This window comes from Ovis canadensis, chromosome 17 (assembly GCF_042477335.2).
Source record: "Ovis canadensis isolate MfBH-ARS-UI-01 breed Bighorn chromosome 17, ARS-UI_OviCan_v2, whole genome shotgun sequence".
Classification (NCBI taxonomy): Eukaryota; Metazoa; Chordata; class Mammalia; order Artiodactyla; family Bovidae; genus Ovis; species Ovis canadensis.
The window spans coordinates 65,582,209-65,607,641 of record NC_091261.1 but is presented as its reverse complement, the minus strand read 5'-3'; the positions used below and the strand labels follow the sequence as shown (position 1 = coordinate 65,607,641).

General features: G+C 36.9%; 1 protein-coding gene and 1 pseudogene across 26 annotated transcripts in view; one reads left to right on the top strand and one right to left on the bottom strand.

Moving 5' to 3' along the window:
- Positions 1-25,433, top strand: part of ATXN2 (ataxin 2) — a 99,836-nt gene that overhangs the window by 31,373 nt on the left and 43,030 nt on the right. For all 26 annotated transcript variants that reach the window (XM_069557887.1, XM_069557882.1, XM_069557884.1 and 23 more), the window contains exons 6-9: positions 19,638-19,762; positions 21,944-22,035; positions 22,676-22,873; positions 24,302-24,480. In XM_069557887.1, coding sequence (XP_069413988.1) covers positions 19,638-19,762; positions 21,944-22,035; positions 22,676-22,873; positions 24,302-24,480 — 594 coding nt within the window. The remainder of the gene's footprint in view (positions 1-19,637; positions 19,763-21,943; positions 22,036-22,675; positions 22,874-24,301; positions 24,481-25,433) is intronic.
- Positions 5,594-8,063, bottom strand: LOC138422817 (E3 SUMO-protein ligase NSE2 pseudogene; annotated as a pseudogene).

Sequence of the window (25,433 nt, the reverse complement as noted above, 5' to 3'; positions counted from 1 at the left end):
CTTTGGGTAGGATAAATAATGAAGACTTGTATTCTATTAAAAACAAGTTTGTGAAGAATTTTCTGAAGTTTTACTGTCAAAAGTGCTACTAATAGTACTCAACTAAAAATTTCTTGTTCTGTTTGACTTAAATATTTAGCTTACGTATTTTTAGTGTTTTAATGTTTATAAATAAGAAAATGTGGGAATTGCTATCACTCATTTGGAGAGCGTACTCTGCAATACTGAGTGTTCAATAACACATTGAAAGGCTCTCTCTCGGGCAATTTTGAAACTGGTTCTAAAATTCTTACATGATTTTTTGTTGGGGAGGGCAGCGGTGGCATTCAAATTTTGTAGTCATCTCTGTTGCAGCTTATAACAATTTTTTATTTTCATCATTCAGTCTGTACCAACTGTTTTCACGGTTGCACTGATACTTCTACACTGTTATCTGGAAATTACAAGCCACCAGAAAGTTAAAGCCTTTCTCTTGGACCTCTTAATAAGGTTCTCAGCTTTAGTTATTCATAGATTGCTTTTTCAGAAACAAGCTGCTCTAGGTACTATGAAACTGCTTTTGCATTGTTGATGAAAGCACTGTGCTCTGATCTTGTATCTTCTTATATTGTGTCTTTGATTCACAACTCTGTCTAAGAGTCCAGTGGCCCATAAAAGCAAACAAGTCTTTCTGGGTTTTTTGGCTGCTAATACCATGGGGGATCTTAGTTGCCCAACACTGGAAGTGCAGAGTCCTAACCGTTGGACCACCAGGGAAGTACCAAGTCTTCTTTAGTAATTGCCTTTGGAGTTCATCTTACTTATGCCTAGGAGCACAAAATTATTTATACTTAAACTATTGAAATATTTCACTGTTTTAAATTTAAAAATTGAATTGGATCGTAAGTCAAAAGGAAAAATAAAATTTTAGTTGAGTGTAGCACTTAGCACTGTGGGAAAAAAGTATTGGCCACAACGGCAACAGATGTCCGCTGATCTGTTGGGTACCAGGCCATTTAGCTCGAAGCCATTCATAACATGCTTTGTTATTATTCTTAAAGAGAATTGACATTTCCTGGTTTGAAAGGATAAATACTACTTGAAGGCATTGATGTCCCATTCACTGATCCTTGTAAAAGTTAGTCTTTAAATTTTTATTATTTTATTATTTTATTATGCCTTTATTTCTCAGGTAAATTGTATTCATTGTACAAAGCCAAGAAAATCCAAATCAGAGCAATAGCTTTGATAGTGTTCAGTACATTCATTAGGGGATGCATGTATTTTACTATATACATAATAGTTTACTTGATGAGAACATTGAGTAGTAGAGTAATTTTAGGTATTTTATTTAAGGACTGTAGGAGTTTAGTGAATTATACAATTGTGTCCAGTGTATAGGGTTCTGAAAATAGTATCAAGTCATGTGTTTAGGATTTCAGTTCTCCAAGTCCTGATTCTTAGCACTGTCCTGGCAGAAGTTGCATCTATAAAAGTATTGTTTTGGAGATTCTAATTCTATAGAGAAAACTTTAAGAATAATTAATTGGCATGATTTATTGTTGTTGTTCAGTTGCTAAGTCGTGTCCAACTCTTTGCGACCCGCATGGACTACAGCACGCCACGCTTCCCTGTCTTTCACTATCTCTCTGAGTTTGCTCAGACTCATGTCAGTTGAGTCACTGATGCCATCCAACCATGTTATCCTCTGTCGCCCCCTTCTCCTCTTGCCCTCAATATTTGCCAGTATCAGGGTCTTTTCCAGTGAGTCAGTTCTTTGATCAGGTGGCCAAAGTATTGGAGCTTCAGCATTAGTCCTTCCAATGAATATTCAGGGTTGATTTCCTTTAGGATTGACTGGTTGGATCTCCTTGCAGACCGAGGGACTCTCAAGAGTCTTCTCCAACACCACAGTTCAAAAGCATCAATTCTTCGGCGCTCAGCCTTTTTCGTAGTCCAACTCTCAAATCCGTACATGACTACTGGGAAAAACCTCAGCATTCACTATATAGACCTTTGTTGGCAAAGTGATGTCTTTGCTTTTTAATACACTGTCTAGTTTTGTCATAGCTATTCTTCCAAGGAGCAAGTGTCTTTTAATTTTGTGGCTGCAGTCACTATCCACATTGATCTTGGAGCCCAAGAAAATGAAATCTGACACTATTTTCACATTTTCCCCATCTATTTGCCATGAAGTGATAGGACTGGATGCCATGATCTTTAGTTTTTGAATGCTGGGTTTTAGGCCAGCTTTTTTGCTCTCCTCTTTCATTGTAATCAAGAGGTTCTTTAGTGCCTCTTCACTTTTCTGCCATTAAAATGGTATCATCTGTGTATCTGAGGTTGTTGATATTTCTCCTGGCAATATTTTTCCAGCTTGTGATTCATCCAGCCTGGCATTTCACATGATATACTCTGCATATAAGTTAAATGATGATTTATTAATTATGAAAATTAAGTCATTTAGTACTGCTTTTCTATTAACATTATTTGTGTTAAACACATACTCAGATTTCTAATCTCTGTAAGTAAAGGAAGGTAGGATGTAACCAGTGATTCTTAGTGTTGGTTTCACATTCTAGTCACCCATGGGTTTAAAAAAATACCTAGTTTTCACTTTTGGAGATCATGATTTCATGATATTTAGCCTGGGTGAGGCTCTGAATGTTTGATTGTGAGGTGTAGTTGGGCATGTGAGCCATGAATTTCATGTGATAAGATCCTAGGAATGGCTGTGTTCTGGAGATCTTGAGGATTTGTACTCTTTCCTTACCTCACAGTGTCTCAGAATTGTACAGTATCTTGAAAAGTCCTAGTTGGTATCAGTTTGATACCACTTTTCTGCATTTTGAATGGGTAGATGGTTGAGGGTTTTTTTTTTTTTTTTTTTTTAGAAATAATAGAAATGAGTGATAAGAACAAAACTAGTATTACATTATAGCTTCCTAAAAGAAGAGGGAGATTTATTTCCTTTGTGGGTTTTTATCTTGTAATAAATAGCACTGTCAAAATCTTAAATTGGCAATATATAACTAAAATTCAAGTGCCAATTCTATGTATTGGACTCTATGCTAAAGTATTTTATGTTCATTTTTTCATCTAATCATCATAGCTTCTTTCTGAAGTGGGTATGATTATTATCCACATGTTGTAGGTGAGGGAACTGAGACATGGATTTAATTAACTTGATGAAATGAGGACACAGACCCAAGTGCCATCTAACCCCAAGTCATATTCTTAAACATTGTCCTGTAGTGACATAAATTGTGTGTGTAATGTATTGTTTAGCTGAGCTGAATCAGAATTAATCTGAATTTACCTTAAAGAATTTCTCCACAAACAAAACCGAGAGTGGGGGAAAAAAACCTCAGGCAGTATAAATATGTACATTATTATACTGTTTGAAAATTCTTTTCATTTTAAAATCTTTGCCTTTATTTTTGGGGAAACTTTTAAAATTAGTAAGATGTGTGTGGCTTTTAAGTTTTTAATGCTAACTACATTGATTTTAATAAGGTTTGAGTTGTCTTTCATACACATGTTCAAGTGAATAATAGGCCTAGCAGTAATTGATATCTTAGGGTATAGTGAATAAGTTTCATCTGATCTCTTGAATGTTGTATATATACCAGTTTGATTTATGGGCAAAAGGAAGAACAACTTTGATCTTGCAGGCTGTTCCTTTTGTACAAGCATAACTAGAAGAGACCATCAAATTATCACTGGAGAATTAGTGTGTGTTTTATGTGAATTCCAGTGCAGACAGATCCTGGGATGCTGTCATTTTCCTTTTCTCATTTTGCATCTATTTTTAGCGCATTCAGTTGCCTTTGTATATGTCTACCTTGGAATTGGCATATTATTGCTACTTGATTTTTACATGGTTTTCCTGTCTTTCCAATATCCCTTTCTCATCTCTTTTTTCCCTCTTCTCATCTTACAGTTCCTTTATTCATTTTTTTTTTCAAATTTAATACCCTAACTCAACTGTATTTTAGTTCTATGGCTTCTCTTCTACTTCCTTATTCCATTTTCATTTCCTTTGTACTGTTCTCAGCCTGTAGAACAGGGATCAGCAGACTTAAGGCTTATGGCCATATCAACTCATCAGTAAATAATGTTTTATTGAAACACAGTTAGGCCTATTCGTTCATGCATTGTCTCTGGCTGCTTTAATGCTGCAGTGATAAAGTTGAATAATTGTATTAGAGACTATGTGACTTTGAAAACTAAAAAAAAAATTTACCATCTGCCCCTTTATAGGAAAAGTTTGCCAAGTCTAAAACCTAGATCATTTTCCCTACTGCATTTCAGTTGTTACGGTTATTCAGAAATACATATTGTACTGGCTTCAGCGAAATAAGACAATGTATTTTGTAGTAACACTCATCCTTTGACTCTCATCAAGTTCTGTGTAATTTCACATGATTTCTTATGTCAGGTTAGATTTAGTCTTAAGAATGACTTTTGCTTGCCAGCTCCTTTGTTACAATAAGTAAAAAATAATAAATGAGAAAATTGGTTATCTTGAATTCTTCTAATTAGTATTCTGTATTCCTTTCTTACCCAGACTTCTTGACTCTCATTTTCTGCTGACTCTGCTTCCCATGTTTTCTTTTTTTTTAACCATTTATTTGGTTGTGTCCGATTTTGGTTGCAGCACATGGGCTCTTTCGTTGTGGTACATGGGCTTCTCTCTAGTTGGGGCATGTGGGCTCAGTAGTTGCAGTGTTTTGGGCTTAGTTGCCTGAAGCATGTGAAATCTTAGTTCCCTGACTGGGAATTAAACCTGGACTACGGCAGTGAAAATGCCAAATCCTGACCACTGGACCACTAGGGAATTCCTGTGTTCTTTGCTCACTGTTCTTATCACATGTAGTCACTTGTATACTCTCATAATATCAGCTACCAACCGCATACAAGCCTCCTCTCGAGTGTCTCCACATCATTTCCCTTATACCGTGTTGTATTATATTAAGATGTTTCTGTCTCCTCCATTATGCTTTGAGTTCCTTGTGTACTGTATGTTTTTCATCCTTGATGTCTAGTATAGTGTTCTGTCACACAGTATGGTCTCAATATAAATGTCTTTTGAATGAATGAAATTAGAGCCTTCACATACTTTTAAAGAAGCACTGTTTCATGCAAAGAACAGGAAACGTATAAATAGTCTTAATGTCTACAGCCAGGCAACGAATACTCTTTATGCTCTGGAATGTATTCATTGCTTTGCTAATTGCTATAGACAGTACAAAGAAATTCATATTCTTAGTCCCTTTTGAGAACTTAGGGATGCTGTATACCTTTACACAGAGACTTTTACATTTAATTCCGTGTTATTTCCTAGGAAATTCATGTGCTCCATGTTAAGAAGCTCTGCTCTAGGCATTTTTAGAGTTAGAGATACCAAAGCATGTGAGAGAATTCAGGGAAAGTGGAAAGTTGATAATCAAAGTTTTATTTAAAATTATAGAACACTTAAAAATAAACAATATAATAGGTTTGAATGTGTATTGGGACATAGAAGAATGCTTTCAAATATACTAAAACCTTTGATTTTTTACCCTAACGTGTGCTACACAGCCAGTTGAAGTACTTGGACAAGCATCACTCTCTACAGATGACTGGGGTAGGAGGTAGGCTGTGGAGTTGCCTGCAGGGGTTTCCTAGTCAGATTGGCAGTGCTTTTCTTGTTGTGGCTCTCAGTCACCCTTCTCAGTACCTTATCCTGGCTGACATCAGACATTCTCACATCTGTGTGGCTACAGCCAATTTTCAGGCAACAGGGCTTTTTCTTCCTTTTGTGCTTAGACTCAATCATGCCAACAATGGCTGCTTCTTCATAGGTGTGGCCACGTGTTTTATTTTTCACTGGTTTCTTCATTTCCAAGTGTGTAGATGGGGCAGATAAAGTTGGTCTGAGTTTGGGTCACAATCATATCTTCATCAGCTCCTTCTGTGCCATCATCCTGTCTGCTTGAAGACCATATTGCTTCTTTAGTTCTTTCAGCTGTTGTTTAAATTGTACAGATTTTTCATTATTTTGAAAGTCTACATCAGATTTCTTATTCTATAAAGCCAAAAACAACTTCACTAGTAAATTTAGATTGGATATTTTTTCTGGACATGGTTTTACATGGTTTATTGTACAGCCTTTAATAATGGTTTAGTTCCCGATTCATCATTGCAAATTCAAACATTGCTTTATCCATACTGTACTCACTACTCACTTAAGTATAAGTTTCCATGAGATCCAAAGGAACGCTAGAAGCTATCCTTTCCAAAGCTGATGCAGGATTGAAAGTTTTTCAAGGAGGAGAGTGCAGATTCTCCACTCCTGAAGGATATAAAACCAGTTGAACCTGAACTTGAAGTGGAACTACCCCTGCATCTTGAAAGTATTACCTGGCTGCCCAATGTAGCTCCATCTGGCTGTGCTTGGACTTCCCACACCCAGACCCCAACTCCATCCTTAATTCCCTTCCCATGTCAGAAAGTTGAAATTGGTGGCATTAAATCCCAAATAAAGTTCAGAGACATAAAGACTTGTGTCTGTTGTAGTAGTTGGAGTAATTCGGGTTGTGAATGGGTGATGAGAGAACAGTGAGAAATAAAATTGTCTGGATTATTTTATTCTGGTGTTGCACTATTCTGTTTGTGTCTGATAGGGTGAGGTCCTCTGAATAACAGTGGAATCTTTTCTGAAGTGCATGACATTAGGAATGACACGTCAGTCTCAGGAAGAGGCAGGTCCCAGAGCAGCATATGGCCTGCAAAGCCTTAGATTCTGAGGAATCTAAATGTGTTTCCGGTTCATTCATGTCTGGCACGCCAGTGTGGTTGGCTGGCCACAGCCTTGCAGCTGAGTAGGTATCTTGGAGCAAGGAGTGCAGGAGGATCTGTAGCTGAGCAGCAGCTGCTAACATTGGACAGGCAGGCAGGCAACTCTAACACTGGGCAAGTGATGGGGATTGACAGCCTGCCTTTTTGGCGGGAGGATAGGCCCTGTGGTAGGTAGGCAGGTGGGGTGATAGAGGCAAGTGTTCTTATGGCTGTCTAGGAAGCTGATTGTCTTGGGCCTGTGGCCATTGGGAGTAGGTTTGTTTTTTGTTTATAAGGAAGTAGGTTTGTTTTTTGTTTTTAAGGAAGTAGGTTTTCTAAGTCAGTCCATGTTCTAATAGTCTTCTGTTAAAACTGTACCATTATAAGGTTTACTGCCTCAGCCTTGCTGTAGGCAAGTTAGAGAAGGATGTATGTCCATGCTGGGTCCAAGTAATAAATGGAAATGAATCAGCATTTACTGAGGCCAATATGGAGGTGGTACAGAAATTGAGATTAAAAAAAACATATAGTGGAACAGATGATGGAAAACTTAATACATAGGGTAGTTTGAGGTACATAATAGGGAAGTATTGCATGTTATTTCTTTGTATGTCTTTGGAGCATACACAAAGTATCTGCTGTATTCTTCATGTTTATAACTCTTCTATATTCCTTGAAAAGAACCTACATACTGTTCTCCGTAGTGGCTGCACCAGTTGCATTCCCAGCAACTGTGTAGGAGGGCTCCCTTTTCTGCACACCCTCTCCAGCGTTCTTTATTGGTAGACTTTTTGATGATGGCCATTCTGACCAGTGTGAGGCGATTGCTCATTATAGTTTTGATTTGCATTTCTCTAGTAATTAGTGATGTTCAGCATCTTTGCATGCCTATTGACCATCTGTATGCCTTCTTTGGGAAAATGCCTATTATGGTCTCCGCCCATTTTTTGTTTGGTTATTTGTTTTTTTGATACTAAGTTGTGTTGAGCTACTTGTATATTTTGGAAATGCAGCCCTTGTCAATCTCATTGGAAATTTTTCCCTTCCTGTGGGTTGTCTTTTCGTTCTGCTTATGGTTTCCTTTGCTGTGCAAAAACTTAAAGGTTTGATTAGATTCCATTTGTTTATTTTTGCTTTTATTTATATTGCCTTGGGAGACTGACCTAAGAAAAACGTTGCTATGATTTATGTTAGAATGTTTTGCCTGTGTTCTTTCCTAGGAGTTTTATGATCTTATGTCTTACATTTAGTTTTTGAGCCATTTTGAGTTTAATTTTGTGTATGGTGTGAGGGAGTGTTCTAACTTCATTGATTTACATGCAGCTGTCCAGCTTTCCCAATACCACTTGCTGAGGAGACCAGCTTTTTTTTGTTGTATAGTCTTGCCTCCTTTGTTGAAGATGAATTAACTATAGATGTGTGGATTTATTTCTGAGTTCTCTATCATGTTCCATGAATTTATATGTCTCTTATTTGTGGCAGCAATCTCCTAGTAGGTAATTCAAACAAGTCCAAGACATTTTCAGGAAGACCATTTTCTTGATAGTATTGTGTGGAAGGCTAGAATACCCAGTTACTGTATGCTTTTAGTTTTGTTTTTTGTCGTGACCTGCACAGTATCAATGGAATCTTATGAATAGCAAATATATTAAAACTAGTAATAAAGCCAGGCAATGAAAGAATGTGGATGAATTGTCTCCACCTTTAATTTCTGTTCCATCTGACTGTAAATAGAAATTGATTGCTTTTTTTACCTAGATCAGACGTCACAAAGAGTTTTAAGGGAGCATATGCACTTAAACAGTTCTTCTAATTTATATTAGAGAAGAACAGTCTGAATCTGTAAAATATTTTATATATCTGCCAAGGACACAGAATGGTGTTTGTATAGATGTTTAAGAATTGGAATTAGCTTTCTCTTAACCTGTTTCCAAACACTTTTGTTATAGGCTTAAGAGTTAGTTGTTGTAAAACAACTACTGTATTGCCTAATAGTATTGGAAATACAGTTCCCACATTTTGTTTTTTAATTCTTGAATATTTCTGAATTTATATGGGATTTTTTTCTGCTTCATTTTCTACAAAAGCCCTTTCTTTCCCTTTTCCTTTCTCTTTAACTTTTGAGATGAAAATAGTACCTTTTATTTTTAAAAACTGCTCAAACAAAATTAGATCATTTCATTCTTTTGGATGGCACAGACTAAAGGTTCTGTTCACCCCTCAGAATGGAGTTCTGAACCAGGACTAATGGGGAAGCTGAAAATAAAGTGTTCACCTCTGGATATCACTGCACCACGTGTACCTTTCTATTGAGGTTTTTGTTAGAATTTATCTTCTCTCTTTTGGAGATAGTGTTATCTCTGATTTCTATCAATTAGAAATGTAACATTCTGTGGGATCTAACACTTTTAAATACAGCAAGCCTCACAAAGTTGCCTTCCATTTTTCCCTTGTTCTTCTGTAAGTTACATTAACCTGGATTTGCTGTAGAATTTGGTGTGCATTTGGTCCTATGGAGTCTTGACTACTGATCTTCATTCAGATCTTTCAAAGGAATCTGGTTTGTAGGTTTAAATTTTTTTTCCCTAATAACTTGGTTGATATTTTGAAGTCAGATATCCTCAGTTCAACTTAATTTAGCTAATTTAATGTTTTAAGAAAATTACTTTTCAAATTTAAATTCCTAATTATAGTGCCTTTTATGTTATATAATGGGTCTAGTAAAACTGGGAGAAGGCAATGGCACCCCACTCCAGTACTCTTGCCTGGAGAATCCCATGGACGGAGGAGCCTGGTAGGCTGCAGTCCATGGGGTTGCTAAGAATCAGACACGACTGAGCAACCTCACTTTGACTTTTCACTCTCATGCATTGGAGAAGGAAATGGCAACCTACTCCAGTATTCTTGCCTAGAGAATCCCAGGGATGGGGGAGCCTGGTGGGCTGCCGTCTATGGGGTTGCACAGAGTTGGACATGACTGAAGCGACTTAGCAGCAGCAGTAAAACTGAGATGAAATATTTTATCTTAAAAATATTTTGCCAGAGTTTTAACTAGGGAATCCCAATTTTTTCATGTCACAAGCAGTTTATTAGTAGGGAAAATAAGAAATACTACTTATTCATTTATGGCTACACTGAACAGCATGTGGGATCTTAGTTGCCCAACCAGGGATTGATCCCATGCCCCTTACAGTGGAAGCCAGAGTCTTAACCACTGGACCACCAGGGAAGTCACCAGAACTTAATATTTAGTAGGATGTATTTTCTCTCAGGGATATTTATCTCATTTTATCATAGTATGATAAAATTTAATAATTCATTTTGTATAGGAAGAATATGAGGTTTCTTCATTATTGATGCAGTCTGGTGCAAGCTGGTGCTGCCTAAATGAGCTACTGGGTCCAAGTACTTTATTCAGACTTGTGTATATTGTATATCGTATTGTATATCAAGTATATTGCAATATCTAAAGGATTTGTATGGTTGTTTATTGTGGAAGCCCTGTTGTCCTGTGCATGTTGTGAATGGTGTACTGATTGAGATGTCTGTCCTTTTTTTAGTCATATTCTAGGCTTTTCTGTTGGTCTCCTTCAGAAGAACAGAAACTTAAATTAATTTGCAAATTATATTTTTAACAAGAACAGAACTTTGGTATTTGCTTTTCTGCATCAGTTTATTCTTTCCAGACTTTGGTCAAAGGGGTATCTGGGTCAGATCTCAGAAAAGAACAAAAGAAAATGCTTTGGGTGGTTTGGTTTGATTCTAACTAGAAAACCATAGAATCTCTTTTAAGATTTTTAATTTTTTTGCACAAGGAGTGATGTTTAGATTGAAAAACTCTTTACTGTTTAGTTAAAAACTCTTAACTTTATATACTTTACTTTTCCTTGGAGGTGCTTGTTGCTCAGGAAGGAACTTTTTCAGGGGGTTACTGTGTTTCTTCAGTTCAGTTCAGTCGCTCAGTCGTGTCTGACTCTTTGTGACCCCATGAATCGCAGCAGGCCAGGCCTCCCTGTCCATCACCATCTCCCGGAGTTCACTCAGACTCACATCCATCGAGTCAGTGGTGCCATCCAGCCATCTCATCCTCTGTCATCCCCTTCTCCTCCTGCCCCCAATCCCTCCCAGCATCAAAGTCTTTTCCAATGAGTCAACTCGTCGCATGAAGTGGCCAAAGTACTGGAGTTTCAGCTTTAGCATCATTCCTTCCAAAGAAATCCCAGGCTTGAGCTCCTTCAGAATGGACTGGTTGGATCTCCTTGCAGTCAAAGGGACTCGCAAGAGTCTTCTCCAACACCACAGTTCAAAAGCATCAATTCTTTGGCCCTCAGCCTTCTTCACAGTCCAACTCTCACATCCATACATGACCACAGGAAAAACCGTAGCCTTGACTAGACGAACCTTAGTTGGCAAGGTAATGTCTCTGCTTTTGAATATACTATCTAGGTTGGTCATAGCTCATTAATGCTGCTTTTCCTCTCCTGTATTTGCACTTTTGAAGTTGATATCTTTGAGCTCTCTTGCCTACTTAAGCTATTCTGATAGTCTCCACCTCGGTTCTCTTGGTAAGGCATTGTCGTTTCTTCTTGAGTGGTGAATTTTCTTTGAGTTATAGGACTCAGAAACTTTTTATGAAGATCACAGTCAAAATAACTATTGCTCTAGGCTATATAATTTTGTTGTCAGACATATCATCCTGTGTTAAAAAATCTACAGTGACCACTGTTGCTTATAGAAGAAAGTTGAGATGCCATACCTTGGCATTCAGGGCCGTCTTAAATGAAACTTTTCTTTTTCAACCTCACCTCTCATTATTCCCCAGTATTAATTTGCTTCTTGACCTAAGTGGCATTTTCTACATGCTGCTGCTAAGTCGCTTCAGTCATGTCTGACTCTGTGCGACCCCATAGACGGCAGCCCACCAGGCTCCCCCGTCCGTCGGATTCTCCAGGCAAGAACACTGGAGTGGGTTGCCATTTCCTTCTCCAATGCATAGAAGTGAAAAGTGAAAGTGAAGTTGCTTAGTCGTGTCCAACTCTTAACGACCCCATGGACTGCAGCCCACCAGGCCCTCCGTCCATGGGATTTTCCAGGCAAGAGTACTGGAGTGGGGTGCCATTGCCTTCTCTTTCTGTATGCTAGCCATTCATATCTTCATCTTTGAGCTCAGTTATCTCACTGCTGGATTTATTCTCCACTCTGAATACCTTTCTTCCTAACTAGAATTTTAGATACTTCTTCAAGACCAAGCTCAAATCTCCTTTCCTCTTCGGAGTCTTCCGTGCCCTTCCTGGTCACCGTGGTTGTCTTTTTTATTGCCTATGGCAGTGACTTCTATACTTTTAATTTTATTTTCAGCACAGAGTAGTTTGCTCCCCCCCTATTCCCAAGGAAATCTCATGCTGAGTCCCACTTACAACGTAGTGGTCTGGGAGGGGATTGACTCTTTTGCTGTCTGCTGAGATACCTGTAAGAAATTGGATTTCATGGAGCACAGTTGGAGAATCAGTTGTCTTACATCATGTACTGAATACTTAGCTTTACAAAGTAGTGTATTTTGTCCCTCTCAAAGCATTATAACTTTCTGGAGTTTAGAAATCACGTTTATAGAACCTAGGGATGTGTATGCCCTGTTGTATCTTAGCATAATGCCTTACAGATCCATAATAGGTATTCAACATACACTTATTCTTTCAACTGATATTTTTAAAGTTTTATATATTTTTATACACACTACACCCAAACCAGGGAAAAACTAGTAGGTTTTGTTTTTCTTACATAGACATTAACTGGTAACTATCATTCATTTCCAGGAAACTCAAGAAAGCAGTTATCCCTAGCCAAACTAAAAGCAACTTTCCTATAACATAACTTATTCAGAGTATATTTTTCTGACAAAACGTTACTTCTGGTAGGCATTTTAATACCCTTTTGAAATACAGAAAACAAAATCCCAAGTTTGTCTTTGAAAACAAGGCCCAGATGATTCTGGTACAAGTGAGAAAAGTTAGAAGCATAGGTGAAGGAGTAAAGTATTAAAACATGCATGTGGGCTATTTTGAAAGTCTTTTAAAATAATTAAGTTGCGTTAGTTGCTGTATATGTTAGAAATGTATACATAGTTGAATATAAATATCAATGTATGTAATGTTGATTTTTTTTTAATTTAAATTTGTATCTGTGAAGAATAGTATGAAATCAACTTTGGTTCAATTTGAAATCATATGATTAAAAGGTACCACACCTTAGAGATTCACAAATTTTTGTGTTAACCAGGGTAAAAATGAAGCCCTTTCTATTTTGGGGTCACAAACTCATTTTCTTTGTTCAAGTGCCCTGGAGGCAAAGATATAATTAGGTAGTTCTCAGTTTGGAAAAATGACATTCTTTTCTACCAAGGTAAGAAATTATTTTAAGAATTATTCAGAATTTTGAATAAAATGCAGGGTACAGGTGTTTGGCCTTTTGTTCTTGGTTAATTTTGCTGTATTGGTCCATCCTGTTCTGTGGAATGTTGTTAGGTGTTTGCTTGCCAATGTGTTCACCTGTATTGTTACGTCTCCATCTTATAGAAAGTCATGGTTTTGTCACTGTTGGCTTTTATTTTATCTGCACAAAAGACTTGTGTCCTGTGGCATGTGGGATCTTAGTTCCCAACCAGAGATGGAACATGCACGCCCTGCAGTGGCAGCGCAGTGTCCTAATCACTGAGCTGTCAGGGAAGTCCCTCCGAAGATTAAAGCTTTTAAAGACAGATGTTTGATTGAGAATTTTAGCTGCTGAGACAAGAACAGATCATAAGCATGGAAGCCTCTGTTGTCTGTTTGAGGTTGAGGGGGTGGGAAGGGTGCTGCAGAGACAGATCCTAGTTTCCTGTCCAGACCCTATCACATGTGAAGTCAGGATGGGCTTGTGTTTTGTTTCGAATGTTTTATAGTATTAGTTCTTCCTGATTGATTCTCTCCTTACGTTTCTTTTTAAAGTTGAGATTTAACTGACCTCAGTGGATTTAACTTCAAAGACTTGAATTTTTTGGTTCTTTAATTCCTGTCACATGGTATATCAAATAAACCACTTCCAACATTTTAATTGGACTTCCCTGGTGGTGCAGAGGTTAAAGCGTCTGCCTGCAATGTGGGAGACCTGGGTTCGATCCCTGGGTCGGGAAGATCCCCTAGAGAAGGAAATGGCAACCCACTCCAGTATTCTTGGCCTGGAGAATCCTATGGACGGAGGAGCTTGCTGGGCTACAGTCCACAGGTCGCATAGAGTCGGACACAACTGAGTGACTTCACTTTCACTTTACTTTCACTTTCAACATTTTAATTGTTAAATAGTTCTGCTTAATAGGCCCAAAATTATGATTAGAAAATAGTTGTGGATATTCAGAATGACATTATCCACTTCTGCATTTTTTCTGATTTATAGGCAAGTGCTGTTGTGTGATTTATTCTGTAATATAACTTGATATTTAGAACAGAAGGGTATATACACTTGGAATGCGTTTACGTTTCACATAGTTTTGTGACTTAGACCCTTATATCTTCAGATATTAGTTTGCAAGTGGTAGATTTTGAAAAATTTATTTTCAGGTTAATCATTTGGAACAGAACACTATTCCTGTGAAAATTTAGCTCTGTTACTTAAATACTGTTTATTTCCATCTTATTTTCGCAACCTGCTTTCATGACTTTCTCATCACTCGTAACTGCTTCTCTTCCAAAATCTACTCCTCTTGACTATGGCCACCTTCACAGTTACACCTACTTCTTTTTTTCTTGCCCCTCACAAGGTTCTCTGACCCTTCCCTGGCCTTCTATTTTTAAACTCTCTACTCCTTTAATTAGGAAAAGGAATGTGACTAGGAAGATACCTTTGTGGTGCTGGTTAGTTAGGAATGTAGAGTTTCTAGCTCTTGCCAGAGCTTAGGCTCTGCCAGCCCCTTTTCTAACCTGTTTCTGCAACCTGATGACTACCCCCTGCAGTTCCTTACTCTGTGTACCTCATTTCCTTTATCCAGAGCAGAATACTTTTTTTTTTTTCCCCTGCTTTTAAGAACACATAGCCAGTGTTCTTAACCTGGTTCCATGGATTCCCCATGGTTCACGAAGATTCAGAGCATTCATGAACTTGGATAGAAAAAAATACTACATCTTTATTTTCATTAAATTTTTATTGGAATTTAGTGTTTCCTTCCATTATTAATGTAGACAACAAACCACTGCATTATCTGTGACTTCAGCACCTATAGAATTCAGTTAATTTCATACCACTTGTATAGATTTGAATATTTTTATGCTTATTGCCTCTAAAATTATAGTAGGTATTAGATTTGCCGTTAGATCCGTTTAACGCATCAGTAAAGAAGTATATGTATTAACTGTGGCACAGATTGGGTTTTTCAGATTTTGATAACTGCATTTCATTATATTGCATTACGACCCCATGGACTGTAGCCTGCCAGCCTCCTCTGTCCATGGGGATTCTCCAAGCAAGAATACTGGAGTGGGTTGCCATGCCCTCCTCCAGAGGATCTTCCCAACTCAGGGATCAAACCCAGGTCTCCCACATTGCAGGCAGATTCTTTACCATCTGAGCCATCAGGGAAACATCATTATAATTGGTCTCCTATAGTTTTCTATGTATTTTTTGCATTTATGTTTGTAAGCTCCCCTGTATGCTGAAGGGGTCCATAGATCAAAGAATAAAGGTTAAGAATTCACTAATCTAGAGACTCCCTGGGTCCCATTTCTCTGCAATCTTCTCTTTTTTCTCTCTCTTGCCTAGGACAATGCCTCCGCTTGTCCCCTTGCTTTTGTTGTTCTGTTCCACACACCCTGAGCCCTGACTGTGTTCACTATGCTTATCTTTTTTGTTTATCCTTTTCTTTAATACTGTGTTTTTTAATAGCTGTATAATAAAATTCATGATTTAGCGTATATTCATAGTATAAATACTCATACAGAACAGAAGAGTATAAAACAAAAATGTAATCTTCTGGCCTCAAATTCCATTTCCCCTGGGGAAACCCTTGGCTTTGTGTACAGTTCAGAAAAATATTACTTTTTATGTTACTCTAGTCTGTATTGAGCCTCCAAGATGGTCAGTGGTAAAGAATCCACCTGCCAGTGCAGCAGATGTAGGAGATGTGGGTTTGATCCCTGGGTCAAGAAGATCCCCTGGAGAAGGAAATGGCAACCCACTCCAGTATTGTCCGGAAAATCTGTGGACAGAGAAGCTTGGTGGGCTACAGTCTATGGGGTCGCAAAGAGTTGGACACGACTTAGGACAAATGCATGCTGATCTGTATTAGAATGCCTTTTGAAGTGAAAGTTGCTAGGATAGCACCCACTGTAACTGATGCTCTGTTGTGTATAGATTGGTCCATATAAAACTCATAAGTATATGATGAGAAAATATGTTTTTAAAGTCGTTGAAAAAGGTCACAGTGTTAATAATTGATCTATTGGAACAATATCATTGAAATGTTTTTAATCTGGAATTTTAGTGTTTGAAGAAAAGCAGATTTAATTGAGAGATGACATGAGTAGCTGAGGATTTTGGTGAAGGCTTCTCTGAAAGCACATTTGAGGGCTTCTGATGTCAAGTCTGATAATGGTTTTTTAATTTCATCTAGTTTTATGTCATTTTGTAGTTTTATTTAAATTTATTTTTGTTAACTTAAAATAAGTGTTACTTTTTTGCTACTTTTCTGGCCATTTAAAAAATTCTCAGGCAACTTTGATTTTTCAGAGTCATAATTGACTGAGATAGAGGGAAAAAGTTGAGCAGAGCTCATTTCCTGGGCATGGGACTGAGGAATAGAGGCTGCACATTGGTTGAGACATTTCTTTCTGATCACCACCAGGTGGCACCACTGGCTCAGAAAAAGAAGGGAACATTTGGAGGCAGGGAGAGTAGCCCTTTCTATCTCCCCTTTCCCTAAATTGGATGCCATCAGGCAGGGAATGAAGCACATCTTTGTCATCTTTTATTATCTCATCTCATCCCTTTTATTCTTTTCTTTTTATGCCTGTAGTTCTTTCAGAAACAGGTTAACATTTTTCTCACAGACACATTGTCTTGCATCTTGCTTTTTTTTTTTTTTTTTTTTTTTTTTTTGCATCTTGCTTTTTTTAATGCTTTTGCTTCTTACCATAGAGGACAATGGGAAATTAATAGACTGATTTTATGGCATTGCAAAATTTGCACAATTGTAATTATATTATAGCTAGTTGATTTTTTGAATTTTGCAGAAATCCTAGCACTAACATTGTTCTTTTCAAAAATCCAAATGCAGCTATTAATAAAATAACTATTCAGGACTTAACAGTAGTGGATATTGGTAAGAATATAGAATGAATACCCAGGTCTGGCCTCCTTCTAACTAATGATAGAAAGTTGACCTGAAGTACAGTGTTTATTAATATGACCAGGCTTTCTCCTGCCGTCTTGACACTATAGCCTCATTTTGCTGATTCTCCATCTTACACACCTTTCCCTAAAATATTTACTCATGTTTATACAGAGACTTTTTCTTTGGGAGAAATGTTTGAATCAAGGAATATCATTCCTTACCAATACAAACATACTTTTGTGTTTTCCCTCCCACACCTTTTCTGTCCTGAAAGAAAAATGGGATGCTAAGAACCACTGTGTGAACAGTTAATTCATTTATAAGGTTGATTTAAGATAAAAATCTAGCATTTTTTTAAAGATAGGTAGTTTAATAATGGCCTCAATACAACCTAAATTGTAATTAGCAGAGTAAAACTTGGTTCAGTGGAGTTTTTAGACTCTTGCTTTTTCACATTGGTTCCCTCTTCAAGGATCCTTTGTGGTTTTGTTTAAAATAATACCAGTAGAAGTATATTTAAGCTGTTTGTATTGTATATTTCATTTTTTCAATTTGAGGACTGCTGACTCAGTCCTTAGTCTTTTCTAAATACTTTGACACACACACACACCCTGCAATAACAATAAGTCCATTTATGTAGATCTGTTTCTGCTTTTTTTTTTTTAACCTTTTGTTCTGGGTTTTAATTTCTAGAATAAAAAGGTATTGTCTTTAATTCTGGGTTTCCATCTGAGTAAATGCCTTATTTATTTAAATATATGCTTTTCAACATCTAGTGTGATTAAAACATTAACAGGCTCTTAAATGAGACTTAATCCCCTTGCTGCTTGTATGACTGATTTGTGATTTTTACGTAGTCTTAGTTTTCTGTTCTAATTTTGTGAGAATTAAAATAGGGAATTTCAGCCACCTATTGTTAGTTATTGTTTGATGTTTTTCTTGGAGCATTTCACATTCTTGAAAATACTCTAAGGCAAAATTAATTTTACCAAGAATTTGCGTAACTTTAAGGTGACATAGCATAGAACCTCAAATTTGTAGGGTCTTTCAGTGACTTACAGCTGAGGATGGTATTGTGAAAATAATATCAGTCTGTTAGAATCCCTAAGAGAACTTTCCCAAAATGCAGTCATCTTCCAATGAGTGCTGATCCCACTCTCAACCGAGACCTGCTGCTTTGGGAATCCCCCTTGGCGTGCTCTTGGCTTGTATAATTGCTGGCAGCAGAAGCCATAATGCCTGATAGGGCTGGTAGCTAAGCCCATATGTGCAATTAAACTTTTATTCTCTAGTGTGCGTGAACACACACCCACATGCACTTATCCACCCCTAGTTTGAGATGAGAGGAGGTAAGAGCTGGCTAGACTTAGAGTGCCGTGCCGGCTCAAGTTTCTCATTTCACTGTCGCCGTGCCCATTGGGTAGCCAGTGACATTTATAGAAACAGTACCAAATCAAAAATCCCCCTGGAATTGTCTCTTTTGAAAAAGACATGAGTGTTGATTTTTTTGACTGGCTGTGCCAGAGTACTGGCTCCCAGAAGTATTACTCCACAGCCTTGTGGTGGGGGATACCCTTTAGGCCGAGACATCTAAATGTAAGCTTGTATCTCCAAAGCATTTTCTAACGCTGTCATTGCCCAAGTAGACTTTTATTTAGCTGAGTCCTGGCTTTGAACTGGAGAAACATTTTCTTTGCTGGACAGCAGCCATGGGATAGATAGATCCTGCCAGTGAGCATACAGATGCCATGCCATGCTGCTCTCACAAGCTAGTGCTCCTCAGTAACATTAGCAGAAGAGGAGAAAGGATAGATAGATTAGGTGAGAAAGTGTTGACAGAAAGTCTTGGTAGGCCTTTCTGAGGACAGGTAACACAGTGGGACCTGTACTTTGTAACAGAGTGGCTATGGGGAAATACAGTTCTGTGTGGAGATGAGTCACTTAGAATGACTTTCATTATTAATGGCAAGGGTACGTTAGAATATTGACCCCTGCATGTAAACATGGAGTTGGAAAGTTAAAAGATCTGCATATGTTTGGCTGCAGCAGCTCTGAGTGCATATCTAATTAATGTGTCACTTAAACATAAGAGATCTTGTTTTAGATGAATTCGTAGAAAATTTCTGAATCAATTCTGAAACACAAACTAATAATTTTTTTAATACATTTAAATATATTTTTATGACTTGTGTGAATACATTATAACACTTCATGTGGCTTAAAATTGTATGTGTAAAACATACCTTCCTCTAGTAGTCATCTACAATGCCACTTACTGAATCAAGTTAAGTGTTTTGAACATAAAAGCATTAGAAGCATTACACAGCTGAAAGCATACTGTTAATGAATGCTATTTTTTCTGTATTAGAAAGTCACTTTTCATAATAATTTTTTAGCATTTTTGTTGATAATTCATGTGTGTATTCTTGTAGCTCAGTGTCTGGTTGTATGATCTTTCATCCAAAACCATCCTTTGCAGATGCTTTTACTGACTCTGCTATCAGTGCTAAAGTGAATGGTGAACACAAAGAGAAGGACCTGGAGCCCTGGGATGCAGGTGAACTCACTACCAATGACGAACTGGAGGCTTTGGAAAATGATGTTGTAAGCAAAATCTTTTCAATTAGTAACAGTATGGTCCTATGATACAGTATGACATCCTATCACTTGGTTTTAAGTATGTTGTTGTGACTGTATTTAAATTAGCTGTTGTATTGTGTAGAGACTTCACCCTAGGCAGTATATACAGAAAAATGTTTCTTGGGGATGCATATGAACTATTTGTATGTCTTTAAAGTGAATCCTAATATAAACAACTTAAAAATTTAGATTAGAAACATGGGAAACTAGAAATGCCTGCATATTTAGTTTTGAATGCCCTGCAGAATGGGGCAGTCTGAGGAAAATGGTGACTTGTTTGTTGTCTTTACCAAGAAGTGATGTAAAAGCGTGACTTTTAGGATTCTTGTCTGTCAAAGAGGTATTCATTATTAAGCTATATCATTAGGTTACATTAGAATTACAGCAAAAAGTAAGTTTCTTTATCTTAAAATTAGGAGAAAAAGGCTATTGCCAAAAGCCTCTTGACATATTATTTTTACTTTTCCGATAACACATCATTTGTAAATCAACACTTAATAATGACTTTGTCATTAGGATTCTTTAAATTCTGTTTCTAAACGCTGGAGATACAAGCGAAGTGTCTTGCCAAAAATGAGTGTTTAGGCAATAAAATTTGAATGAGATGAATCTTTCATTGAATCTTACAGGGAAATCTTATTTAACAAACCTGTATTTGATGTTAAAGTCATTGTCCAGTTGTAAAACTGGAAATTCATAGACAACATACAGTAGTTTCCAAACTTTTTAAACAACCACATATAACTTAATGTGAAGTTTCTCAGGTTTGTGTAGCACATCACCTCTGGAGGATAAAGAGAAGCAGGCATTCTCTGTCTCTTTTTTAAAAATTGATAGTGAAGCAGTTGAATTGATAGATACCTTCTAGAGCACATTCTGGCAATGTTTTCAAAATTTAAAACTTACAGTTTGGTTCAGCAATTCTGTCTCTGTGAATGTGTTCATAAGACATTCAAATAATTATATTAGGATGTTTTTCACATCATTTTTTTCTAATAGTGAAAAATAGGAAATATCCTAAGTGTCTGTCAGTAGGACATGGGTGATGTATTATACCTCCATTCAGTTGAAGTAGTATATGTCCATTTGAAAGAAAGGTGTTCTGGGAAGATACCTAAAACTTATTAAAACAAAAAGCAAGCTTTAGAACAAGAAAATCCTATTTGAATTTCTATAAAAGAGAGCTGATGATAATAATCACATTCTTACATATGCACAAAGAGTGTCTGGAGCTATGCCCAAGAAGTTGTTAATGGTGGTTATCTGTACACACTGGGATTGGCAGTTTTACTTTTCGCTGGATATGTTTCTGCACACTTAAAATTTTTTACATGGAGCATATACCAAAAGCATATTTCAGAGTGTCTATAGGTAACTAATTTCCTGCTCCCATATATTAGGTTGAAGTAGTTGATTGAGTGGTAGATTTGTATTACAGTTCTATCTGAAGTAGCACAGAAGGAGCCACAGTTGATGGGTGATCTTAGAGGCAAGCTTTTGTCCTGAAATTGCCATCGACATTGCTCAGATGATTCTGTGCCCTCTGCTGACATGGATAATGATTATGTGCTGTGTTTTACCGCTTTTTATCAATTGGACCTGATGATCAGTTCACTCAAAGAGGTTTCAGGTAAAATACCTTGTAGAAAGATCACTGTAAGGAGTAGGAAAAGGAGAGAACCCTGATCTGAGACTCATATTTTATGAAGTAACTAAAATGTTCTGAACTTACAACATCTCAAATAACTGTTTCAAACATAGTTGAACCTTGAACAACACCGGTTTGAACCGTGCTGGTCCATTTATACACTTAGGTTTTGTAATAGTAAATACTGTAGTACTGCACAATTCAAGGTTGGTTGAGTCTACAGGTTTTGCACTTGTGCAGGGAGTTGGTACACCTGACACCCCACCCCCTGAATTGTTCAAAGTTTAGCTGTAGTTATTTACCAACTTGTAGGAGCTGATGTGTAGAAGAGAAGTTTTTCCTTAAGACATTTTTAAAGCAAATTTTTGCCTGTTATTTACTTTTGCTAGGTTTTGCTTGAATAGTATGATAGATAATTGTTAATGTAGATCTTGATTATAACTGCATTAAAGACAAATACTTTGCTATTTTGAAAAATGAGTTTTGTTCTCTTCTAGTCTAATGGATGGGATCCCAACGATATGTTTCGATATAATGAAGAAAATTATGGTGTAGTGTCTACATACGATAGCAGTCTGTCTTCATATACGTAAGTTTTTAAAGCTTGCTTTTGTTTTAGTGCATTTGCCTTTGATTTTCATTAGCTTAAATTATGTTCAATAAATGTTTCTGTTGGACTTTCATTTTTTACTTGTTTTATTTTTTAATATTTATTTATTTGGCTGCTCAAGGTCTTAGTTGCAGCAATTGGGATCTAGTTCCCTGACCAGGGATCGAACCCAGGTCGCCTGCTTTGGGAGCATGGAGTTTTAGCCACTGGACCACTAGTGAAGTCTTCTGTTGGATTTTAAGTTAAACAATTATGTGACTAAATTATTGTTACTTCTTACACTGATAAATTCCCATTAAAATAGGGATTAAATGTAGCTTATTTATACTCTGATTTTTTGTTCTAAATAGATTTTGTTTTATTTTTGCACTGTAAAAACTAAATTGACAAATGCTGAGGTTATGGGGAAATAGCTAATTTAACCAGTTTTGGAAATGTTACATTACTGTAAGGAAAAAGTAATAAGAAAATTCAAATTTTGATTTATAAGTAGATGACTATAGCTCTTTTACAGTTTTTACCAGCATTTTAAACTAAATGTCTTAATAATTGATTGTGACAGATATGTAAACTGTTACTTTAAAATGCACACTTTGCTTTTTCTTTTCATTCGTTTCAGGGTGCCCTTAGAAAGGGATAACTCAGAAGAATTTTTAAAACGAGAAGCAAGGGCAAACCAGTTAGCAGAAGAAATTGAATCAAGTGCCCAGTATAAAGCCCGGGTGGCCCTGGAAAATGATGATAGGAGTGAAGAAGAAAAATACACAGCAGTTCAGAGAAATTCCAGTGAACGTGAGGGCCACAACATAAACACTAGGTATTTAAAGGAAATCATGATGCAGTATTTTGGATACACAACTCAAGGTCTGTGTGAGAAGGTGTATTATTATTATTATATTTCATCTTCCTTTAACTTAGGTTAGGTAGAGAATGCAAATGGAGTTGGTTTCAGGTTCTGTTAGTGAAAAGATTATAGTAATCTTGGAAAATAGTTTTTGAACATCACCTCCGTGGAGCCAAGTGGTGGATATACAGTGACAAGCAAGCCGAGGTCTGGAAGAGCTTGTTAAAGAAAAATGAGCAGGTTGGGGGAGGGGTGCATATAACATAATTACAGTTCAGTATGATTTCCTAGTTTAGAGGTGTGATCAGAGTACTAGGAATATGCAAGTGAAAAGGAATAAGCGTAACCTTGTGGGATCAGAGTATATCTAACAGATGAGGTGATGTTTTATGATAGGATAGTAGATCTCTTTGTCACTCAGAGAAGCGTAAAATAGGAATTCCTTGCATGGTGAAGACAGGTGAAAGAACTTGTCCAATTCAGGAAAAACCTTGTTTCATATGTCTGGAATACAGGGTGTATGTTGACATTGCAGTGGTAGTAGCTGGTGATAGGAACCAAGGGAGTGAGACTCTGTGTGTCATGTTAAAAAGCACCTTGTAGGCAGGGTATGGGATGAACCAACTCTGGTGACATTGAGAACTGGCTGAGACATAGAGGCCATTTATTGTATTGAAATAGTTCAAGTGTGAGAATGAGACCAGGACCAGTGATAGAAAGGTTAGAAAAACCAGGGGGGATCCTGAGTTTATTTGATAACCAAGCAGATTGGTGGTTGTACCGGTATTGGAGACAGAAAACACCAAGCAAGCTTGAGGGGAGATACAGTGAGTCCATTTGTGCAATTTATTGTGTTCGAAGGGCTCACAGATCTTTCATGAATTTATTCATAAGTATGTGTTGTGAGAACCACCTGCTATATACCTGGTAGAATAAGATACACATTCTGTCTTAAAGGCACTTGCAGTTTAGGAATCGTGATTTGAATTAAAGTGTTCAGTGAGAGATACTGAGACTGTGAGGCTGACAGTGTGGATTTGGGGGATCAGTGTGAAAACCATGAAAATCTAATGAACAGCCACAAAGAGGCACAGAGAAAACCAAGGAAGAAGAGTTTCAAGAAGACAGATGATGACTGATAGAGACAGCCATAAAGAGATCAAGTAGGACAAGAATGAATGAATACATGTTTGTTTTATTTTGTCCTTAGGGGGAAAATCTGAGGGAAAAGAAAGGCCAGACCTAGAGCTTAAAAGAATAAGGGTGTCTGGAAGTGAGGCCGTTTGGTTTGTTTAACCTCTTAATAACAAGCATTCCCTTCTCCCTAAATTGCTTTTAGATATGTTTCATTGGTCTGGTATCTTTTAGGATAAAATGATTTAGAGGATCTCTCATTTCTAGGGAAAATAAATATATTCCTCCTGGACAAAGAAATAGAGAAGTCATATCCTGGGGAAGTGGGCGACAGAATTCACCACGTATGGGCCAGCCTGGATCGGGCTCCATGCCATCAAGATCCACCTCTCACACTTCAGATTTCAACCCGAATTCTGGTTCAGACCAAAGAGTAGTTAATGGAGGCAAGTATTTTGACCAAATTTGTCAATCTCATTGATCAAATATATAATTTTCTTAATATTTACACTTTTACATAGTTGATAAGAGGATGCATACCTTTTAATGATTTCTGTGGAGTAGTTTTCAGTAAATATTTAAAATTTGCCTTTGTGGATATCAAATTAGTAAAATTGTGAAAATTAGTATGTTGTTGGCATATACAGAATTTAACATGATGAAATACTCATGTATTAAGGTAAAATGCTAAATTTAACCAAAGACATTCACTTGGCAAAAAAAAAAAAAAAAAAACACTCCACATATAAAGAAATTGGAAACTGGGTAGGTTCTCAATTTTAAAAACACTGGACGATGAAATTATTTAGACATAGTTTACATGGAAAATCCAAATCTGTGTGAAATGCTCAGTGGTTAATATAAATTCATTTTTATGAACTGTTTGTTTATATATTTATATTCTGCTTACTTTAAGAGGATTTGAGGTACCTTGCAGTATAAGACATGGCCAACAGTCATGTGAAGATGGTGGGAAAAAAGTGCTTAAAAAAATAAAAACTCAATATAAAGGCAGATATTGTAGTTTAGCTTAACTAAAATATGCAAACTTGCATCTTTAGTAGGAAGATTTTTTTTTTTTTCTATTCTCCCTCTAAATCTAGGTTAAATATGGCTCATGGGTCATAGCTCTCTCATACAAGTCAGGGATACTGGAAACAGCAGTACCATAGACTGTATGGAACTATGGTAATTAAAATATTGATGGTGTATTAGATACTAACCTGGGGGGAATAGTGAGCATTCAGTTTTAGGTATTCAAGTTTGGAAAGTTAAACAAATAGAGAACACTTAAGTTTCCAATTTCATTTGTTTTCATTGAGTCTTTCTCCAGAATTCCTCTCCAGATGAACACTCTTGAGTATTTTCTATACTTTGTATTGGGGTGAGATTTCTTTGC